The sequence below is a fragment of the Protomyctophum bolini genome (assembly GCF_963924005.1).
Source record: "Protomyctophum bolini genome assembly, chromosome: 8".
In the NCBI taxonomy this organism is placed as follows: domain Eukaryota; kingdom Metazoa; phylum Chordata; class Actinopteri; order Myctophiformes; family Myctophidae; genus Protomyctophum; species Protomyctophum bolini.
Window position 1 is genome coordinate 44,803,626 of NC_137869.1, and position 18,306 is coordinate 44,821,931.

Here is an 18,306-nt window from a genome sequence, read left to right on the forward strand (position 1 = left end):
CTTTATTATTTAATAATCTGGCCAATGTTTGACCAGTTTTTATAGCATGCATGGTTTGCTGATTATTTTTGATGCAGTAATGGTATTTTTCTTTTAGAGCCTTTGAGGTATTATAGAAGTATTAAAAGTCGTTAAATTGTCACTTTCACTGTCATCTGGGGTCCTCCCCCCCACCCCCAAATCATGCGGGGACCTAAGGTGGGGAGTCTGGGGACCCACAGGTTGAGAACGACTGGTATATGAATACTCAATTGTGCATTACATGGGGGGCATGAGAACGTTAAAACTTTTTTGGGACACACACACACACACACACACACACACACACACCTATGGGCTACTATTATACAGTATCTCTACATAGCAGAGGGATTGATTTATTGATTGAAGAAAGATGTATTAACAGATTGGAGAATTACAGAGAGGTTCCATATGGGACTAGACCGCTAGAGATTAATGTTAGTTTCCACGTGTCGTTTCATTCACAAGTAGGCTACACCGGACTGGAGCCTTGTTGTGCTGTAGTGATAACCACGTTAGCTAACCAGCTAATACGAGGCTAAGTGGCTAACGTTAGTTCCCCTCTCGTTGTTGTTTTTTATCCACACTTCCATCCGTTCGCCTTATAAATCTAAATGTCCCATCAACGCACGGGTCCAAGGCGCAACGCGATCTTATCTGGTTCTTGGGGTTTCATTAACACGGACTGCACTGCTGCCTGCTCTGCTGTCTCCAGACTCTCCACCTCCAGAACTCGCCGGAGTCGCCGCGCATACGGCGCACGGGCGCAGTCATACACAAGAGGAGACTCAGGAGAGGAGAGGAAATCAAAGAGTCAAAAAGGGAGGGGAGGAGACCTGTCTGTCTCCTCGCCTGTGTAATCTAAATAAACTGTAAAGTAAATAGAAATAAAGTTTCACACATTTCACTTGAATTGGATTTCAATACTTTACAATTTTATTAAAAAAAAAAAAAAAAAAAAAAAGATTATAATATTATATATTTTTTTCTTTAATTTTTTTCGGGGCCCCCCCTAGCTGTGGGCCCCCGGGCTTCAGCCCACCCTAGCCCAACGGTAAATCCGCCCCTGGTTATTATTGTATGAGATGTATGAGCTTGTATGGGTCTGTTCTTTTTGAAAGATCATTCAAATGTGGCGCAAATCATTGAATAATATATTTCAGAGCGAACATTTTGAACTAAAATATTTGCGAGATGGGGGTCCGTGGAACTACATATTTTGACATGGGGGTCCGTGGCCCCAATACAGATCATTCTGGGGGTTGAGCACCACTGACATAAAAACATAGGTTTTTCAGAAAAACTTTGGTATTCTGGCCCAGTACCGTCTAATGGCCCAACTGTCCCATGAAGGCCCAACTTACTTGCCAACACCAGCTCTAGTCCAGTGGTTCTCACACGGTTTTGGATTCAGTGACCCCCTTTCCCTTGACCACATGATGCTTAGACTATGTTTTTTTCCATTTATTTTTCAATGAAAATATCCTAAAAAACAGGGAACAAATAATGGGGGGGAAAAAGGGCAGGGTACAACACTTTTTGTTGTTGTTTTTCGTCTTTCTAATTATTTATTCTGCCCAAAAAGGGGAGAGGCATATTACTATATAATTTCTATGGTCCTTGACATGAAATATAATATTATTTTAATTTCGACGTCAGGCCTAAAATGGGTTAAATAAATACTTTCTGAAACGTCTATGGGAAAAGAAAGGAGAAAAAAAAAGTGAAATTCCCTTTAATTCCCCGGGGGCCGCTCGTGCGTCGTCATGATAAAGGGGGTGGGACTATGGACGCTCTATACACTACAGTATATATCTTTGCTTTTGTGTGTATACCACAAAACTGTTCCCGTTCGCCCCCCCCCCCCCTTCCTCACTCACACAAAGTGCTGGTCGGAGCTCGGTGCGCCATTATTGAATTGTATTCGTTTTGTATGGAGCGGTGCACTGCCATGTTTTTGACCTTCTTTTGTTGTTGTCGCACACGCACGCACACGCACACGCACGCACGCACTCACGCACGCAAGGCAAGGCAGCCGGGGACATGTTCAAGGACAACAACGCTGTGCTGCTGGCCAATCCCGCGGCCGGCTGCGTGACGGGAGTGTTGGCCGCGGCGGTGTTCCAGAGCTCGGCCCCGCCCTCCTCCATGGTGGTCGGCATGGTGTCGGCTGGACGTAAGCATGCAGCACGATTGTGTATACAGTGTGTGTAGGCCTACAGTGTACTGTGTAGGCCTACAGTGGTTCCCAAAGTGGGGTCCGGGGAGGGGTCCTTGGCGGGTTATATAGGGTCCATTTGGTTCCATTTGTACACTTAACGTTGATTTTACAATAAACATTAAATAGGGGACCGTAGCCTAATTCAGGTCAAGCTGCATGGGGGCCCTTGAAATGAAGGAATGAACGAACGAACAAACGAACAAACGAACGAACGGACGAACGGACGAACGAACGAACGAACGAACGAACGAACGAACGGACGGACGGACGGACGGACGGACGAACGAACGAATGAACGAATGAACGAATGAACGAATGAATGAACGAACGAACGAACGAACGAACGGTTGAAAATCACTGCTATAGATAGCCGCGCAAAACTTCTCTTATGGGGGTCCTGGGGAATACATTTTCAAATGGGGGGGGGGGGGAGGTGGGGGGGGGGTCCTTGACATGTAAAAAATGTGGGAACCACTGCTGTATACAGTAGCACGTGGATCTACTGTAAATGTATAGAAACCGCAGGCGTTTTGTTTTCAAAGGGGGGGGGAAAAAAACAATGACTCGAGTCAGTGCAGGTGTTTCTGTAGTGGCGTTTGCAGTCTCTCTGTAGTCATGGTTACGGTCGGTCGGTGGGGGGGAGAGGAGAGCAGTCTTAAAGACGCATACTGTATACATTAACCCATTCTGACCTGAGATCAGATTCATACGAGGTTTCCACTGGGACACACGCTGGTCTGATCAACCCATTCTGACCTGAGATCAGATTCTAAAAATGTCAGTCGTTCTTCGATTTTTCAAAAACAGCAGACCTACAAGCTCGTAGCGCGCCACTCGGTGGCGCGATATGAGCTTGTAGGTCTGCTATTTTTCAATAGCTAAAGCATAACATGATGCTGACACCAAACCGGGTTCCCGTTCAGAATGGGTTAAAGTTCTCAAACTCTGCCCCGAACCCGACCAGGCCCGACCAAGCCACGACCCGACCCGACGTTTTATAGGGCCGGGCCGGGCCGGGCCCAAAACATATGCTAATTAGTCGGTCCGGTGTTATTAGTGTTATTATAATAACAATAGCAATTCTGTTATTTGTGTGATGTGATTGTGTGTATACGATACGTGTATGTATTTATTATGAAGAGGGCTGCGCTTTATAGTGCGCTATAGGCGATTCACTTGTGACAGGAGGAGGACTGGAGACGGGGGTCGCATGCATCGCACTGGCATTTCAGACTCGGGAGGCCTCGTACACACATGTCAAACCACGTGACTTCCATTGGAAAAGCATTGAGAATGAAGCGGCCATGAAACACAGACAGAACAGATCATGTCAGTCCGGCATGTGTGTGTACGAGGCCAGAGCAGCATTGTAGCCTGCCCCCGTGCCCCGCGCGCAGGCAGTAGAGACCAGTGAACGGTGAGAGACTTGCTTCTTGCATATACCTTGCTACCGCTGCATGGTTTCCCTCTGGTTTGCGCACCAAACGAGCTACTAACTGTGGTAGTATGATATGGTGGAATGCATGAGAGGTCTTTAAGGGGTTAAACGGATGTGACGTCATGGCATGTTGACGCGGGCAGCGGATACGGAGGAAGTTTGTTTACACTACTACGACTGGATGTACGTGTGATTTAATGGCTGTTGCAAATAAAATACTACAGAGCTTATAGCGTTGTGAAGAGCCTTAATGGAATAACCCGACACTAACCACCAGTTAACTTGCCAAGTTGCCATATGCTTCGATATTTTTATAAAATCAATCGGATAATCACAGCTGGAGAAGCGTCAGGTTTTCGTCATGTTGCACTGAGTCTCGTTTAAACCCAGCTGGCTGCGATGAATAAAAACCTCATTATTAATCAACGTCACCGCAAACGATCCAGTGATATATAACGTGGCTACACGTAAAGCAACTTCGCTTCAGAGGAAACTAATAAGGGAGGGAGCTGCAGCAGCTATTCGTGTTTACAAATGTACTAAACACACTAATGTATTGTGTTCTCACATGCAACGTCTACACACATGTAGGTGCAGTATGTGTGCAACAAGTTTAACCCATTTTGTACGGGAACCCCTTTTGGTGTAAACATTACGTTATGCTTTAGCTATTTAAAAATAGCAGATCTACAAGCTCATAGCGCGCCACCGAGTGGCGCGCTACGAGCTTGTAGGTCTGCTATTTTTGAAAAATTGAAGAACGGTTGACATAGAAACATAGCTTTTTCAGAAAACTGTCAATTTCAAACAGACATTTTTAGAATCTGATCTCAGGTCAGAATGGGTTAACACACGCGGGCCACGACACACAGAGACGTTGTTGTTGTTGTTGTTGGTGGCGTATTGACGCGTTTCTGGTCTCATTTCGCAGTGCTGAGCGTGGGATCGGCGGTGCCCGTCGTCATGGGCATCAACGTCGGCGCCACGGTCACGAGCTACGTCGTGGCTGGGATGCAGGAGGCGGGGGATCCACACGCACGGGGCAGGTGAACCATATAACGATTGATTGGATGCAGGAGGCGGGGGGGGGGGGGATCCACATGCACTGGGCAGGTGAACCATATAATGATTGATTGGATGCAGGAGGCGGGGGGGGGGGATCCACACGCACGGGGCAGGTGAACCATATAACGATTGATTGGATGCAGGCGGGGGGGGGGGATCCCACATGCACTGGGCAGGTGAACCATATAATGTTTGATTGGATGCAGGAGGCGGGGGGGGGGGGGATCCACACGCACTGGGCAGGTGAACCATATAATGATTGATTGGATGCAGGAGGCGGGGGAGATCCACATGCACTGGACAGGTGAACCATAATGATTGTATACCCGCAGCGTGAATGCACACAAAACGCGCGCTCACGCACGCATGCACGCTATAGGGCATTAAGCAACTAGTCGACTAGTTTACTAGACTAGTAAACTAGGCAACTAGTCAACTAGTAAAAATGACCAGAAGTGAATGCCCTAACGCACACACACACGCACGCACGCACGCTGATGCAGGTTCTTGGCGATAAATACGTCCGACACAAAAGAACAGTATCTTTTTTTGACTGGTCCAACAAGGGTGTTTGCCGACGCGGCGCTCAACGCCATCTTCAACTGGCTGACCGTGGCGGTCCTCCTGCCCGTGGAGTGCGTGACGGGGTCCCTGGAGACGCTCAGCGGCCTCGCCACCCGCTCCTTCTTCAGCCTCCGCGGGGAGGGAGGCGGAGGCGGAGTCAGCGCCCCGGAGCTGTTCAATGCCGTGGCCAAGCCCCTCGTCGACTCCATCATCCAGGTAGAGCCCCGCGCGTGTTCGTTTAGTCACCTGGAATGTTTTAATGTTAGCCTATAGTTTTAGTCGACACACTCTAACCACAAGGCCACTGAGCTGAGTTGATTTAGTCGACTGAAATTGTATTTCGGCGGGCCTTGATGCCGTCGTAATGATGGTAATTATATTGTAGATCGGCTATTTCCAGCATGCAAACGCGTGTAAAATGACTTATACTGGATCTCTTTGTCCACTACAACCCCTTCCTAACATTTTAGTCTATTTTTTTGTTTTTTTGTTGACAGAATTGTCAGTATATTTATAGTCTTATAGTTTTAGTCGTCATAGCTTAGTTTCCATTTAGTTCCCATTTAGTTTCCGTCAGTGAAATAAGGCAGTCGATCTCAATCACTGCACAGCATATAACCGAGTTTCTTGACCCATTCTGCCCTGAGATCAGATTCTAAAAAAATGTCTATTTACATCCTCACAGTTTCATTATTAACCCATTCTGACCTGAGATCAGATTCTAAAAAAATGTCTATTACATCCTGACAGTTTCATTATTAACCCATTCTGACCTGAGATCAGATTCTAAAAAAATGTCTATTACATCCTGACAGTTTCATTATTAACCCATTCTGACCTGAGATCAGATTCTAAAAAAATGTCTATTACATCCTGACAGTTTCATTATTAACCCATTCTGACCTGAGATCAGATTCTAAAAAAGATTCTATTTACATCCTCACAGTTTCATTATTAACCCATTCTGACCTGAGATCAGATTCTAAAAAATGTCTATTACATCCTGACAGTTTCATTATTAACCCATTCTGACCTGAGATCAGATTCTAAAAAATGTCTATTACATCCTGACAGTTTCATTATTAACCAATTCTGACCTGAGATCAGATTCAAAAAATGTCTTTGATTTTTCAAAAAATAGCAGACCTACAAGCTCGTAGCGCGCCACTCGGTGGCGCGCTATGAACTTGTAGATCTGCTATTTTTCAATAGCTAAAGCATGACATAAGGCTAACACCAAAATGGGTTAAGATGCTACAATGTCTACGCTACAGTCTACAGCAGAGGCGCCCACACCTTTTTGACTCGAGAGCTATACTTTCAAAATGACAAGCTCAACTAGATCTATACCCAGCCAGAAGATATTATACAATTGCTGAAAATAGTTAAACAATGTTCCCTGAGTGGCCTTTGGAATTAGTGGCGATGGCGTTGCATACTGTATAAGGCTATAATGCACTTATACAGAGGGAACATTTTGAATTGGTAGGGTTTTCTTGCATATAACTTTATATATATAAGCGTGTACTACTGACGTTTGTGATACAATACTTGAAAACAAAAGTATCGCGTTGTGGGTTACGTTTTTTGCTACTCACCAAAACAAAGGCGGGTTGTGTCATTAGAAAGCCTACTTTCCTTAGTGGACGCACTCTGAGCCCCCCCCACCACCACACGTATAAACGGTACTTTTTCGGCCAGAAAGGGATTTGTTTTCACCGGAGGAAAAATATTCTCTATGAGGCAGTCCTCTGGGCAACATCAGTAGAGGGCGCAGCGGAGTAACTAATCTCCTTTTGGCCAAAAAGTACAGTTTATACGTGTGGTGGGGGGGGGCTCAGAGTGCGTCCACTAAGGAAAGTAGGCTTTCTAATGACACAACTCGCCTTTGTTTTGGTTGAGTAGCAAAAACGTTCTTTTTATTTACGCCAAAGAGGAGAGGCTGGTCTGCATTCATGCGAGCGGCGGAAGTTGAGAGTAACATAGCTCTAAGACCTGTTTGTCTAGCATTAAATGTTGGATGAGTGAGAACTTTCTCAAGCTAAATGAGGATAAGACAGAAGTTCTCATAATCGGTTCTAGTGAGCAGAAACAATCAATAATAAGCAGACTTGGTAACCTGACTGTAGAAAGTAACAGTACAGTAAAGAACCTGGGGGTTATTATTGATTCTGAATTGAATTTTAATTCTCACATTAATCATGTTACCAAGATTGCCTTTTTTCACCTTAGAAATATTGCACGAATCAGAGCCTATTTGTCCTTGGACGATGCAAAAACGCTAATCCACGCCTTCGTTTTCTCTCGGCTTGACTACTGCAATGCACTTTATTCAGGACTGCCTAAGAAAACAACTGACAGATTACAACTCGTCCAAAATGCAGCAGCCAGAGTTTTAACTAGAACTAAGATGAGAGAACATATTACTCCAGTTTTGGCATCACTGCACTGGCTTCCGGTTGTTTTTAGGATTGATTTTAAAATTATTTTACTTGTCTATAAAGCTCTCAATGGCCTCGCACCTTCCTACCTAAATGACTGCCTGCCTAAATATGTCCCAAACCGCCCCCTAAGGTCTTCCACTGCTGGCCTGCTCGCGCTGCCGAAAAAAAATGGCAACTAAAAAATACGGGGAAGCAGCTTTTTGCTTCTATGGGCCGTCGGCATGGAACAAGCTCCCACTGTACCTTCGACAGGCAGCCTCTGTAGACATTTTTAAAGCTCAGCTCAAGACCCACTTCTACAACATTGCTTTTAATTGAGTTTTAATTTGCACGTTCCCACCCTGCCCTGACTGATTTGCTGCATGTGGTGTTTTTATTATTATTTTATTATTATTTTATTTGTTTTTATTTATTTTATGTTCTTATATTCAATTTTGTTCTTTGCCATTGTTTTATCATTTTAACTACTTATTTTTATTGTATTCTATTTTTGCCCTGTGAAGCACTTTGCGCTACATTTATGTATGAAAGGTGCTATACAAATAAAGTTTATTATTATTAAGGCACGCATTAGAGCTATGAACCAGAGCTGTACTATTGAGCATGTGTTTGTGGAATGACCGCCACGTTTGTGTGATGAATAAATATTTGCGAAGGCCCTATATACTCATACTATGTGTTTGCCTGTAGCTGGACAAAGGGGTCATCAGAGACATCGCCACGGGGGATCCAGAGGCCAGGAACAAAAGTCTGATCAAAGTCTGGTGTAGGACCAGAGAAGAGACGGTACGTAAGGCTTCATCACTTATATAGTTATACAGTAATAATGGACTCCTTTTTTTATGGCGCTTTTCTATAAGCACTCAAATCGCTTTACAATGGTCCATCCGGTCATGATACAGTACATTGGCATTAGGTACTTAATTTTTCAGCACTTAATTAATTAGCAGATAACTAAACACTGCGCATGCATACAACCCAATTCAGCAATTATGTTATCGAATGCTTAAATAACAGGACAGTTTAGTATAGGCTGACAGTGGTGGACAAAGTACTCAACAACAGTGCCATATAACTCTTGGCCACATGATACAAATGCACACCAATGTCGACAGAGATCCTATACTTATAACGGCGTCCCTATAGAAGCTATACTGTATCTTCCTGGACCTTCCGGATGCAAAGTCCTTTATAATGTATTTAACACATTCTGAACGGGAACCCATTTTGGTGTTAGCATCATGTTATATGCTTTAGCTATTGAAAAATAGCAGATCTACAAGCTCATAGCGCGCCACCGAGTGGCGCGCTACGAGCTTGTAGGTCTGCTATTTTTGAAAAATCGAAGAGCGACTGACATTTTTTTAAATCTGATCTCAGGTCAGAATGGGTTAATCAGACCAGCGTGTGTCCAGTGGAAACCTCGTATGAATCTGATCTCAGGTCAGAATGGGTTAAAGTCCCCTCCATTGTGGAGTGCAGTAATGTATCGTGCTGTTACTTTGCACCACTAATACAGTGGTGCCTTCTGAGGTAACAAGACAACTCACGCCGTTTCTGTTTTCCTCCCAGAATATTCCCCCAGTGAGGGGTGGGAGAGGCTGGACAGCAGACGGCTGGACTTTGAATTTCTCTAACTATAAACTTTCATGACAGCAGACACAGCCTAAGTGCAAATATAATTCATGAAAAGCTACTATACAGTGAAGTCTGTTCACGGAAGTTGTTGTAGGATATGTGGGGATTATCTGACGAGGTACCATTTGAGTGGGGAAAACCTTACATAATTATACTAAATAATACTAAATTGTTTATAGGGTCAATATAAGTAAAATAATATAGCCTTTCCACAGGAGTATCTTTTTATATTTTTCCAAAAAGAACACAAACAGCCAATAGCATATTACAAAGTTATCCCCCCTCACTGGTGAAAATTCCGGGAGGAAAACCAGGCAAGCACCGGGGTGAGTTATACTGCATTTTTAAAGCAGGAGACTTGTGTCTGTCTTTGTCCCTGGAGCACTTTGTAATTTCCCCTTTTGTTGTGTTTAAGTGCTTTAACCCATTCTGGGCGGGAACCCCTATTGGTATCTTACCCCCTCAGTCCGGGCACCCATATTTGGGTTCTGTACAGTATGTACAGTATTCAATGTAATTTTTTTGATGCTGCTATATAAATATTTGAAGTTTTTAAAACCTTAGGTCAGGCTTTAGAAGGCGTTTTTAGAATCGGCCGTAGGCCTAAATGGGTTAAGAATTATTAGTATTATTATCTCCTATAATCACACTGGGGACTATAGCTGGTTCAGTACATTCATTGTGTCCAATGTCATGTGGTATGCACCCTAACCAATCAGGTTGGCCTGTTCCTTGTAGCACATTGGCTTTCATTGTGAAGGCACAGGATGAGCACTTTGTAACCATCTTTCAAGAGGTCCTTTAAAACTACATTTTAATATTAGTATCACCATCTTTCAAAAGGTCCTGTAAAACTAAAGTTTATTAGTATCAACGTCTTTCAAAAGGTCCTTTAAAACTAAAGTTTAATATTAGTATGACCGTCTTTCAAAAGGTCCTTTAAAACTAAAGTTTATATTATTAGCATCATTATCTCCACATGGCTATACCTCCTTGTAGCCTCATGTCCATTTCTTCTTCCTAAAATTCACTTTTCAATCCATCAGGAAAACCAGGGACAGCTTCTAGAAATGTCCATAACAAGCGTGCGTGTGTGCGTGCGTGCGTGTGTGCGTGCGTTTTTGTTTAGGAGGGGAGGAGAAGTTTGGTATTGAAGATGGTGTTTAATTATGTGGAGGAAGGTGTCCGTCTTCGTGCATTGCATTGGTTGATCGCAAAGGTATCATTGCGTGTTTTCTCGGGACTATCAAAGACTCGGTTTTGCATTGTTTTATGCCAGCAGGTTCTAATGAACGTGACAGCCCCGGGACTGGAGAACTGCACAGCCGCTGTGAACTGTTGGCAGGAGGGCAACCTGAGCTGGACCCAGACCAACGTGACGGAGACCATACACCTCGAGAAATGTAATGTTAGCCTATAGTTTTAGAGCGTCGCAGTCCCGCCCACCCCTCGAGAGACCCCGGAAAAGAAATCCCCGTTCATTTTCCTCATAGACTTTTTCAGAAAGTATTTATTTAAAGGCATTTTTACGGCGCGGACAAAGCCAACTCTTGTCGTGACAAATCATGAAAACAAACACAATGTTTTGGACCAAACAAAGAATTAGAAAGTGGGAAAAAAACGGCATGGGTTACAACACTTTCTTTGTTGTTTTTCTTCTTAGTAAATATTTGTTTGGTCCAAAATATTGTGTTTGTCGCGACTCGAGTTGGCTTCGTGCGACGCTTAAAAGGTCTTTAACCCTCTAACACCCGCATTAATTTCTACTTGCAAAAAATTTATTTCAACCTTACTACTACTTTGTACTACTAGGACTGACACAAAAAAATATGTTAAAAAAAATAAAAAAATAAAGTTTGATGAAAACTTTATAATAATTATATAATAATATAATAAATTAATAATTTACATTTGGGGGATATCTTTCACAATAATGAATAAAACATGTTCTAGACATTCTAATGATCACAAAAAAACATATTACAATTATTTTACCTACTTTTAATTAGGGTAAAGGTCAAAAGTCTTTGACACAGAGTCCAGACATTTTTTATTTGCGTGAATTTCAGCCTCTGTGGGGGGTGTTTATATGCAAATATCATGACCAATGGCATTGAAATGGCATTGCAATGAACATCACTGATGACGTTTAGGTGAAAAAAGAACAGAAAAAAATAATAATAATTTAGTAATTAATTAAATTAAATTTGTTGCTAAAAAGCAACTCTGGGTGCTAGAGGGTTAAATAAATACGTTTTGAAAAGCCTATGGAGAAAATGAAAGGAGAATCATTTCCTGGGCCACTCGTCGTTCTGAAAGGGGGCGGGACTGTGACGCTCTATAGAGAGTATATGCACATGCATGATTTTCCCATCAGGACACGCCCCCCTCATCTAGACTGAGTGGCAAAACATTGAGTGTTGGGAGATTGTAAGCGCTCGTTGGAAATCACTCAACCGTCCTCATGCGTACCACCGGTTTCTAAATGTCACATGATGCAGGAGGCAGCAAAAGGTTGTGCTATTGAAAACAAGCACTTCCAAACTATGACACTTAAAAAAAAAAAAAATCAAATGCAGGGCATTTCTTGACAGAAAGTATAGCTCATAACGTTTCCATGGTGGATTTTCATGAAACAAAAACTTTGCAGATAGAAAGAGGATAATTGAAGCTTTTCGTATACAGCTGCTGCAATGTAGGTGAGTTTAACATTGTTCAATGCAATCAGACAGTATACTTTTCTCTTTGGATGAATGGGCCGTCGAGGCCAGAAAGTAGGTTTTTGCCACTCAGTGGGCGTTCCCGCATAACTTCCAGGTACGATGATGTCACGTCACGCGCATACCCTCTATTCATCGACTGGGCAGCCACAATCACACCGTCCCCCCCCCCCCCCCCCCCCGTCCCCCCCAACCCCACAAAGTAGCAAGCAAATTGTCACGACTATTATAATAGCCAACACAGCTGACCGCTGATCCTAAAAGCAGAATCGAACAACGGTGGGGTGGGGGGGGGAAAGTTAAAAGGAGTTTATCCACGACAGGCGAAAAGGGTCAGAGGGGGTTGGCGCTCGGACTATACAGACTCACTCCCAATCTTCTGCCGTATATATATAGTCCGAAAAGCCACCTCTTCGGACGACTCTTTCGAAAATAAGAAAAACACAGCCAAACATATACCGAGGGGGGACCGCGCGGCCAGATAGGCGTGTCGTGGTGTGGTGTCTTCAGGCAGGACTATATATACTCTATAATTATGAACGTCTTGCAGGTGCGCACCTCTTCACCGACGTGGGCCTGTCCGACCCGGCCGTGGGACTCCTCCTGCTCCCCGCGCTGCTGCCGGTCCTCTACGGCGGCTTCATGGTGGTCGGCCGGACCCTGGGCTCCGTGCTGGAGGAGGGGCGGGCGGCCGCCGCCGTCAAGAAGGTGCTCAACACAGGTACAGTACACACGGCCCGAATGCTTTTACTTTTATTGTACCTCCGTCGAGCACCTGGTCGACTCTCTCTTTGTCGCACAGGTACACACAACCGTATATATACCCCCAGCGAGCGTGTTATACCCATAGCAATTAGTGACGGTCTCCATTATGGCCAGATCAAGTCAAACCAAGTCAAATCCGGCCCAGAGAATATCACCTGATGAATTCTGCCCGTTACGACGTCGGACGTCCCTGGACGAATCGGAGAGAGTTTTCAACCCGTTTCTACCTGACGTAGAAATTAAAAAACAATATTGGGCTGTATTTTGCGTGTCTTAAGTATCAGGTCTTATTCCCTATAACTTGAGTAAACTAAAGACCTGGAGGCGTGATCATCAATGCCATTTGGCTATTCTGAGTGGCCAAAGAGCATTGACCACGCCTCCAGGTCTTTAGTTCACTCAAGTTATAGGGAATAAGACCTGGTACTTAAGACACGCAAAATACAGCCCATTAATGTCTTCTAAATCACGACAGTTTGCTGAAATACCGTATACGTTTCTGTATCAGTGGTTGTCAATATTTCATGTCGAGGGCCGCATGCAATTGGCCACCGATCGACCCCCGTCTGAAAATATGTTGTTCCAGGAAGCAAATATTTGAGTTAAAACGAGCTTGTTTGAGGTCTGCTATTTCCAGAAAACTGGAGGATTTAGAAGAAGGTTATATAGGCCAAAATGGGTTAAAACCGTCCAGAATGTTAAAGGGGGTGTCAGTGATTTCAGTCAAAAACCCTTAGGTTTCGTTTTTGCCTTGGGACACAAGCTTTCATCCAATCAGGATAGAGAACAAAAACGAAACCTAAGGTTTTTTGACCCCCCCCCCAGGGGGTTAACTGGGGACAGGGAGGAACTCCTTATATGGTCAGCACACTCTATAGTAGAGAGGATTATCACAACAAAACAAAAAAATAAGTGATATTTGAATTAAGTGAAATCACTGACTCTACCGTTAAGTCATATCATAACTATAGTCAGATCTGGCCCAGAATAATTAAGCTATATTATTTATTTATTTACCAAAGAGAGGGGAGAGCCGTTTCTATCTGCGCTCGCCTCGGCCATGTTTCTTTCAATGTTAATTGCATTTTTTACACTCTCAGAGCTAAAAAGGTATAGGGTAAGTGATTTTCATTGGTTAAAATAAACGATACCAATTGTTGTATCCAATCAGGATGGAGAACGCAGGACAGGGTATACAGATTGGAAATTAAGTTAAGTGACGACACAAAGAAGAAATGAGCAGACAACATTGGAACTGCAGGAACACTTGGAACAGGAGAGAATCCCTGTTACTGAACAAACAATATACACAATATTTTGGACCAAACAACAAATAATTACAAAGAAGAAAAACAAACAAAAAAAGTGTTGTGTAACCCATGCCGTTTTTTTTCTTTCTACTTTCTAATTCTTTGTTTGGGCCCGAAACATTGTGTTTAATATAAATGTTTATTTTATTTAAAGACGTATATAAACGTCTTTAAATAAATATGGGACTGGTGGGCGGGACTGCAAAGCTCTATAGAGACACCGCTGATTCTGTTGTTGTCGTTGTTGTTGTGTGTGTGGTCCAGCTGGTATAATTAACGAGACGTGTGATTGCTCCCTCTCTTCACCACCTGGTGTTGTTTTAGTGTGTCTAGATCATAGACTGTAAAAAATATGGACAAAGCGTTCCGCGGGTCTAACATGGACGTAAAATGAAGCCTGTCAGTCCTTGAATTGTACGTCGCCATCTTTCTAGATCCGTTTGGGCCCAGCTGGCCCATTGGCTGGCCCAGACAACGAGGCGGGACTTCCCCCCTTCTTCTCCGTTGGTTTTTATTTTGACTCGAGTGGGAGCCACGCCCCTCAGAACATACGCGACTTTATGGTCATTTGTTTTATATAAATGGGACCATAATTTTCCAAAAAGAATATTGTGACATTAGAAATGAGACTTTAAACTATAGTGACTGGAAGCAGAAAGTATTCATGACCGTGTTTATTAAGGTAATACAGTCTAAGGTGAAGTTGGGCCCAAATACATGGACTTCTATGGGGCTATGGGGTTTTTCTGGGCCCAATGACAGACAGCGCCACAACAGGCCATTACATGAACTTTCAGGAAATCCCGATTTCCTTAGTGGCTTCACAAAATATCTGTCTGACTGCCCCCCCCCCCTGGTCTAGATCTGCCCTTCCCTTTCGGATGGGTCCAGGGTTACGTCGCCATCGTGGTGGGAGCAGGAATGACCGTTCTCTTTCAGAGCAGCTCCGTCTTCAGCTCGGCCATAATGCCCCTCGTCGGTACGTTTATTCATGGCACCTATATACTGTATACACTACACGATGATGTAAATACTGTCAATGGTCAATGCTTTTGACCCATTTAGACCTGCAGAGGAAAGAAAACCCATCGTTCTCAAACATTTAATTGGCCTCCGACCCCCATCTGAAATTATGTTGGTCCATAAGCAGAAGCAAGGATCTGAGTTGAAAATGTTCGCTCTGAAAGAATATATATATTCGAAAATTTGCGACACATTTTCACGATTTTTCAAAAATAGCAGACCCCTATACAAGCTCGTAGCGCGGCACTCGGTGCCGCGCTACGAGCTTGTAGATCTGCTATTTTTCCAATAGCTATAAAGTATATAACACAATGCTTAAAACACCAAATGGGGTTCCCGCCCCAAAATGGGTTAATTCATAAACTTTCAGACAAAATGATGCTATCTTAAGTTCTTAACCCATTTCGACCTGCGAGACCAGATTCTATAAAGGGTTTTCTGATGCGCAGCTCAAACTATTTCATGTCAAGAACCCCTAGAATTATATATATTTGGCCGCCGACCCCCATCTGACAATATGTTGTTCCAGGGACCCCCCCCCCCCCAGAAGCAAATATTTGAGTTATTAAAAACTATTGCTGGGAATGAACGCTATAGCCTACGAGCTTGTAGATCTGCTATTTTTCAACAGCTAAAGTTTAAAATAAAATAATGCGGTCTCAGGTCTAAATGGGTGAATTCATGAATGTTCCGACAAAATAATGTCTTATAATAGTCCGGCAGCCGAGGTGGACGGGTGGGAAATTTGGTTATATAGTCTTTTTTTTATTGGCCTAAATATTGTCATATATTCATGAATCCACTTGCTGACTGGCTGTCACTATTGGGCATTTATAGGGGTTTCTACCATTAACATCCTTTGGCAGGCAAAAATATCAAACTTTCCTTTTGCTTTAAGTAGCATGTGGAATGTCAAACTAGGGGGTTAGTTAGTTAGTTAGTTAGTTAGAGCGTCGCAGTCCCGCCCCCTTTCATGACGACGCCAGGCCCAATGCATTTTTCCCATAGACATTTCAAAAAGTATTTATTTAAAGACGTTTTACGCGTCGTACGAAGCCAACTCGAGTCGAGTCGTTAGTTAGTTAGTTAGTTAGTTAGCTATAGTTAGTTAGTTACATGCTGCTTAAAGGCAAGCAAAAGGAAAGTTTGACATTTTTGCCTGCCATAGGAGTTTAATGGTATATAGGGTCACAAGAAACCCCTATAAAAAGAATTGCCCAATATAGTGACAGCCGGTCAGCAAGTGGATTCATAAAAATTTAGACAATTTTCAGGCCAATAAAAAATACTATAATACCAAATTTCCCACTTTAACCCATTTTGGTGTTAGCATCATGTCGTGCTTTAGCTATTGAAAAATAGCAGATCTACAAGCTCATAGCGCGCCACCGAGTGGCGCGCTACGAGCTTGTAGGTCTGCTTTTTTGTTTTTTTAATCAAAGAGCGACTGACATAGAAGACGTTTTTTTAGAATCTGATCTCAGGTCAGAATGGGTTAATAATGAAACTGTCAGGATTGTAATAGACATTTTTTTTAGAATCTGATCTCAGGTCAGAAACTAAAGTGGGACTATATATAACTTGTTGTCCCCGTTGATCAGGTGCTGGCGTCATCAGCCTGGAGAGAGCCTACCCTCTGACCCTGGGCTCAAACATCGGCTCCACGGCCACCGCTATCCTGACCGCCCTGGCCTGCCCTGGAGAGACACTGGCCCACGCATTACAGGTCAGTTATATGGCTGCCCTGGAGAGACAGACACTGGCCCACGCATTACAGGTCAGTTATATGGCTGCCCTGGAGAGACAGACACTGGCCCAGGCATTACAGGTCAGTTATATGGCTGCCCTGGAGAGTCAGACACTGGCCCAGGCATTACAGGTCAGTTATATAGCTGCCCTGGAGAGACAGACACTGGCCCACGCATTACAGGTCAGTTATATGGCTGCCCTGGAGAGACAGACACTGGCCCACGCATTACAGGTCAGTTATATGGCTGCCCTGGAGAGACAGACACTGGCCCAGGCATTACAGGTCAGTTATATGGCTGCCCTGGAGAGACACTGGCCCACACATTACAGGTCAGTTATATGGCTGCCCTGGAGAGACAGACACTGGCCCACGCATTACAGGTCAGTTATATAGCTGCCCTGGAGAGAGAGACACTGGCCCACGCATTACAGGTCAGTTATATGGCTGCCCTGGAGAGACAGACACTGGCCCACGCATTACAGGTCAGTTATATGGCTGCCCTGGAGAGACAGACACTGGCCCACGCATTACAGGTCAGTTATATGGCTGCCCTGGAGAGACAGACACTGGCCCAGGCATTACAGGTCAGTTAGTACCACAAAAGCAGGGGCCATCAGTATGTTCGTATGTGGACAAAATGTGTCCATTGAAAAAAACGTGGTCTTGTCCGTGGCAAACGTTTTTTTACGCACGCACGCACGCACGCACGCACACACGCACACACGCACACACACACACACACACACACACACACACACACACACACACACACACACACACACACACATACACATACATATAGTCTTTGACAATCCAGAACTGATCGCGTTGTGTCCTCGTTATATGTCTTCCCCCCCCCCCTCTGCACAGATCGCTCTTTGTCACTTCTTCTTCAACGCCGCGGGCGTGCTGCTCTGGTACCCCGTCCCGCTGGCGCGGGCGCCAGCCGTGCGGCTGGCCGGGCGCCTGGGCGACGTCGCCGCCCGGCACCGCTGGTCTCCCCTGCTCCACGTCCTCCTCTGCTTCCTGGTCCTTCCGGGAGCCGTGTTTGTCCTGTCGCGGCTCATGGCGGCCGGCTGGAAGGTCTTCGTCGGCGTCACCGCGCTCGTCACCGTGCTCGTCGCCGCCTTTGCCGTCGTCGTCGTCGTCGCGATGCAGTCGCGCTGTCCTCGCTTCCTGCCCTGCAGGGAGCTGCGGAACTCGCACTGCTGCTGCCACTGCGGGCTTTGTTGCGCGCCGTTCTTTTTTGCGCGTCAGAGCGGCGGCGAGTGTGACGCCGCGAGTTCGCCGAGCGTCGAGATGCAGCCCGTTGGGGGAAAGTAACTGCAGTGCATTTACTCAAGAACT

The 18,306-nt window shown here is 44.5% G+C and overlaps 1 protein-coding gene across 1 annotated transcript; it reads left to right on the plus strand.

Annotated features, from left to right (window-relative positions):
- Nucleotides 1-2,064: 2,064 nt before the first annotated feature.
- LOC308320261 (sodium-dependent phosphate transport protein 2B-like) lies at nt 2,065-18,282 on the plus strand (the record flags this gene model as incomplete). Its single annotated transcript, XM_080770578.1, has 9 exons — nt 2,065-2,197; nt 4,612-4,726; nt 5,312-5,525; nt 8,444-8,539; nt 10,674-10,794; nt 12,662-12,832; nt 15,049-15,165; nt 16,811-16,935; nt 17,830-18,282. 9 exons carry the CDS (start codon nt 2,065-2,067, stop codon nt 18,280-18,282), a joined length of 1,545 nt encoding a protein of 514 aa, XP_080626704.1.
- Between the last annotated feature and the right edge of the window lie 24 nt (nt 18,283-18,306).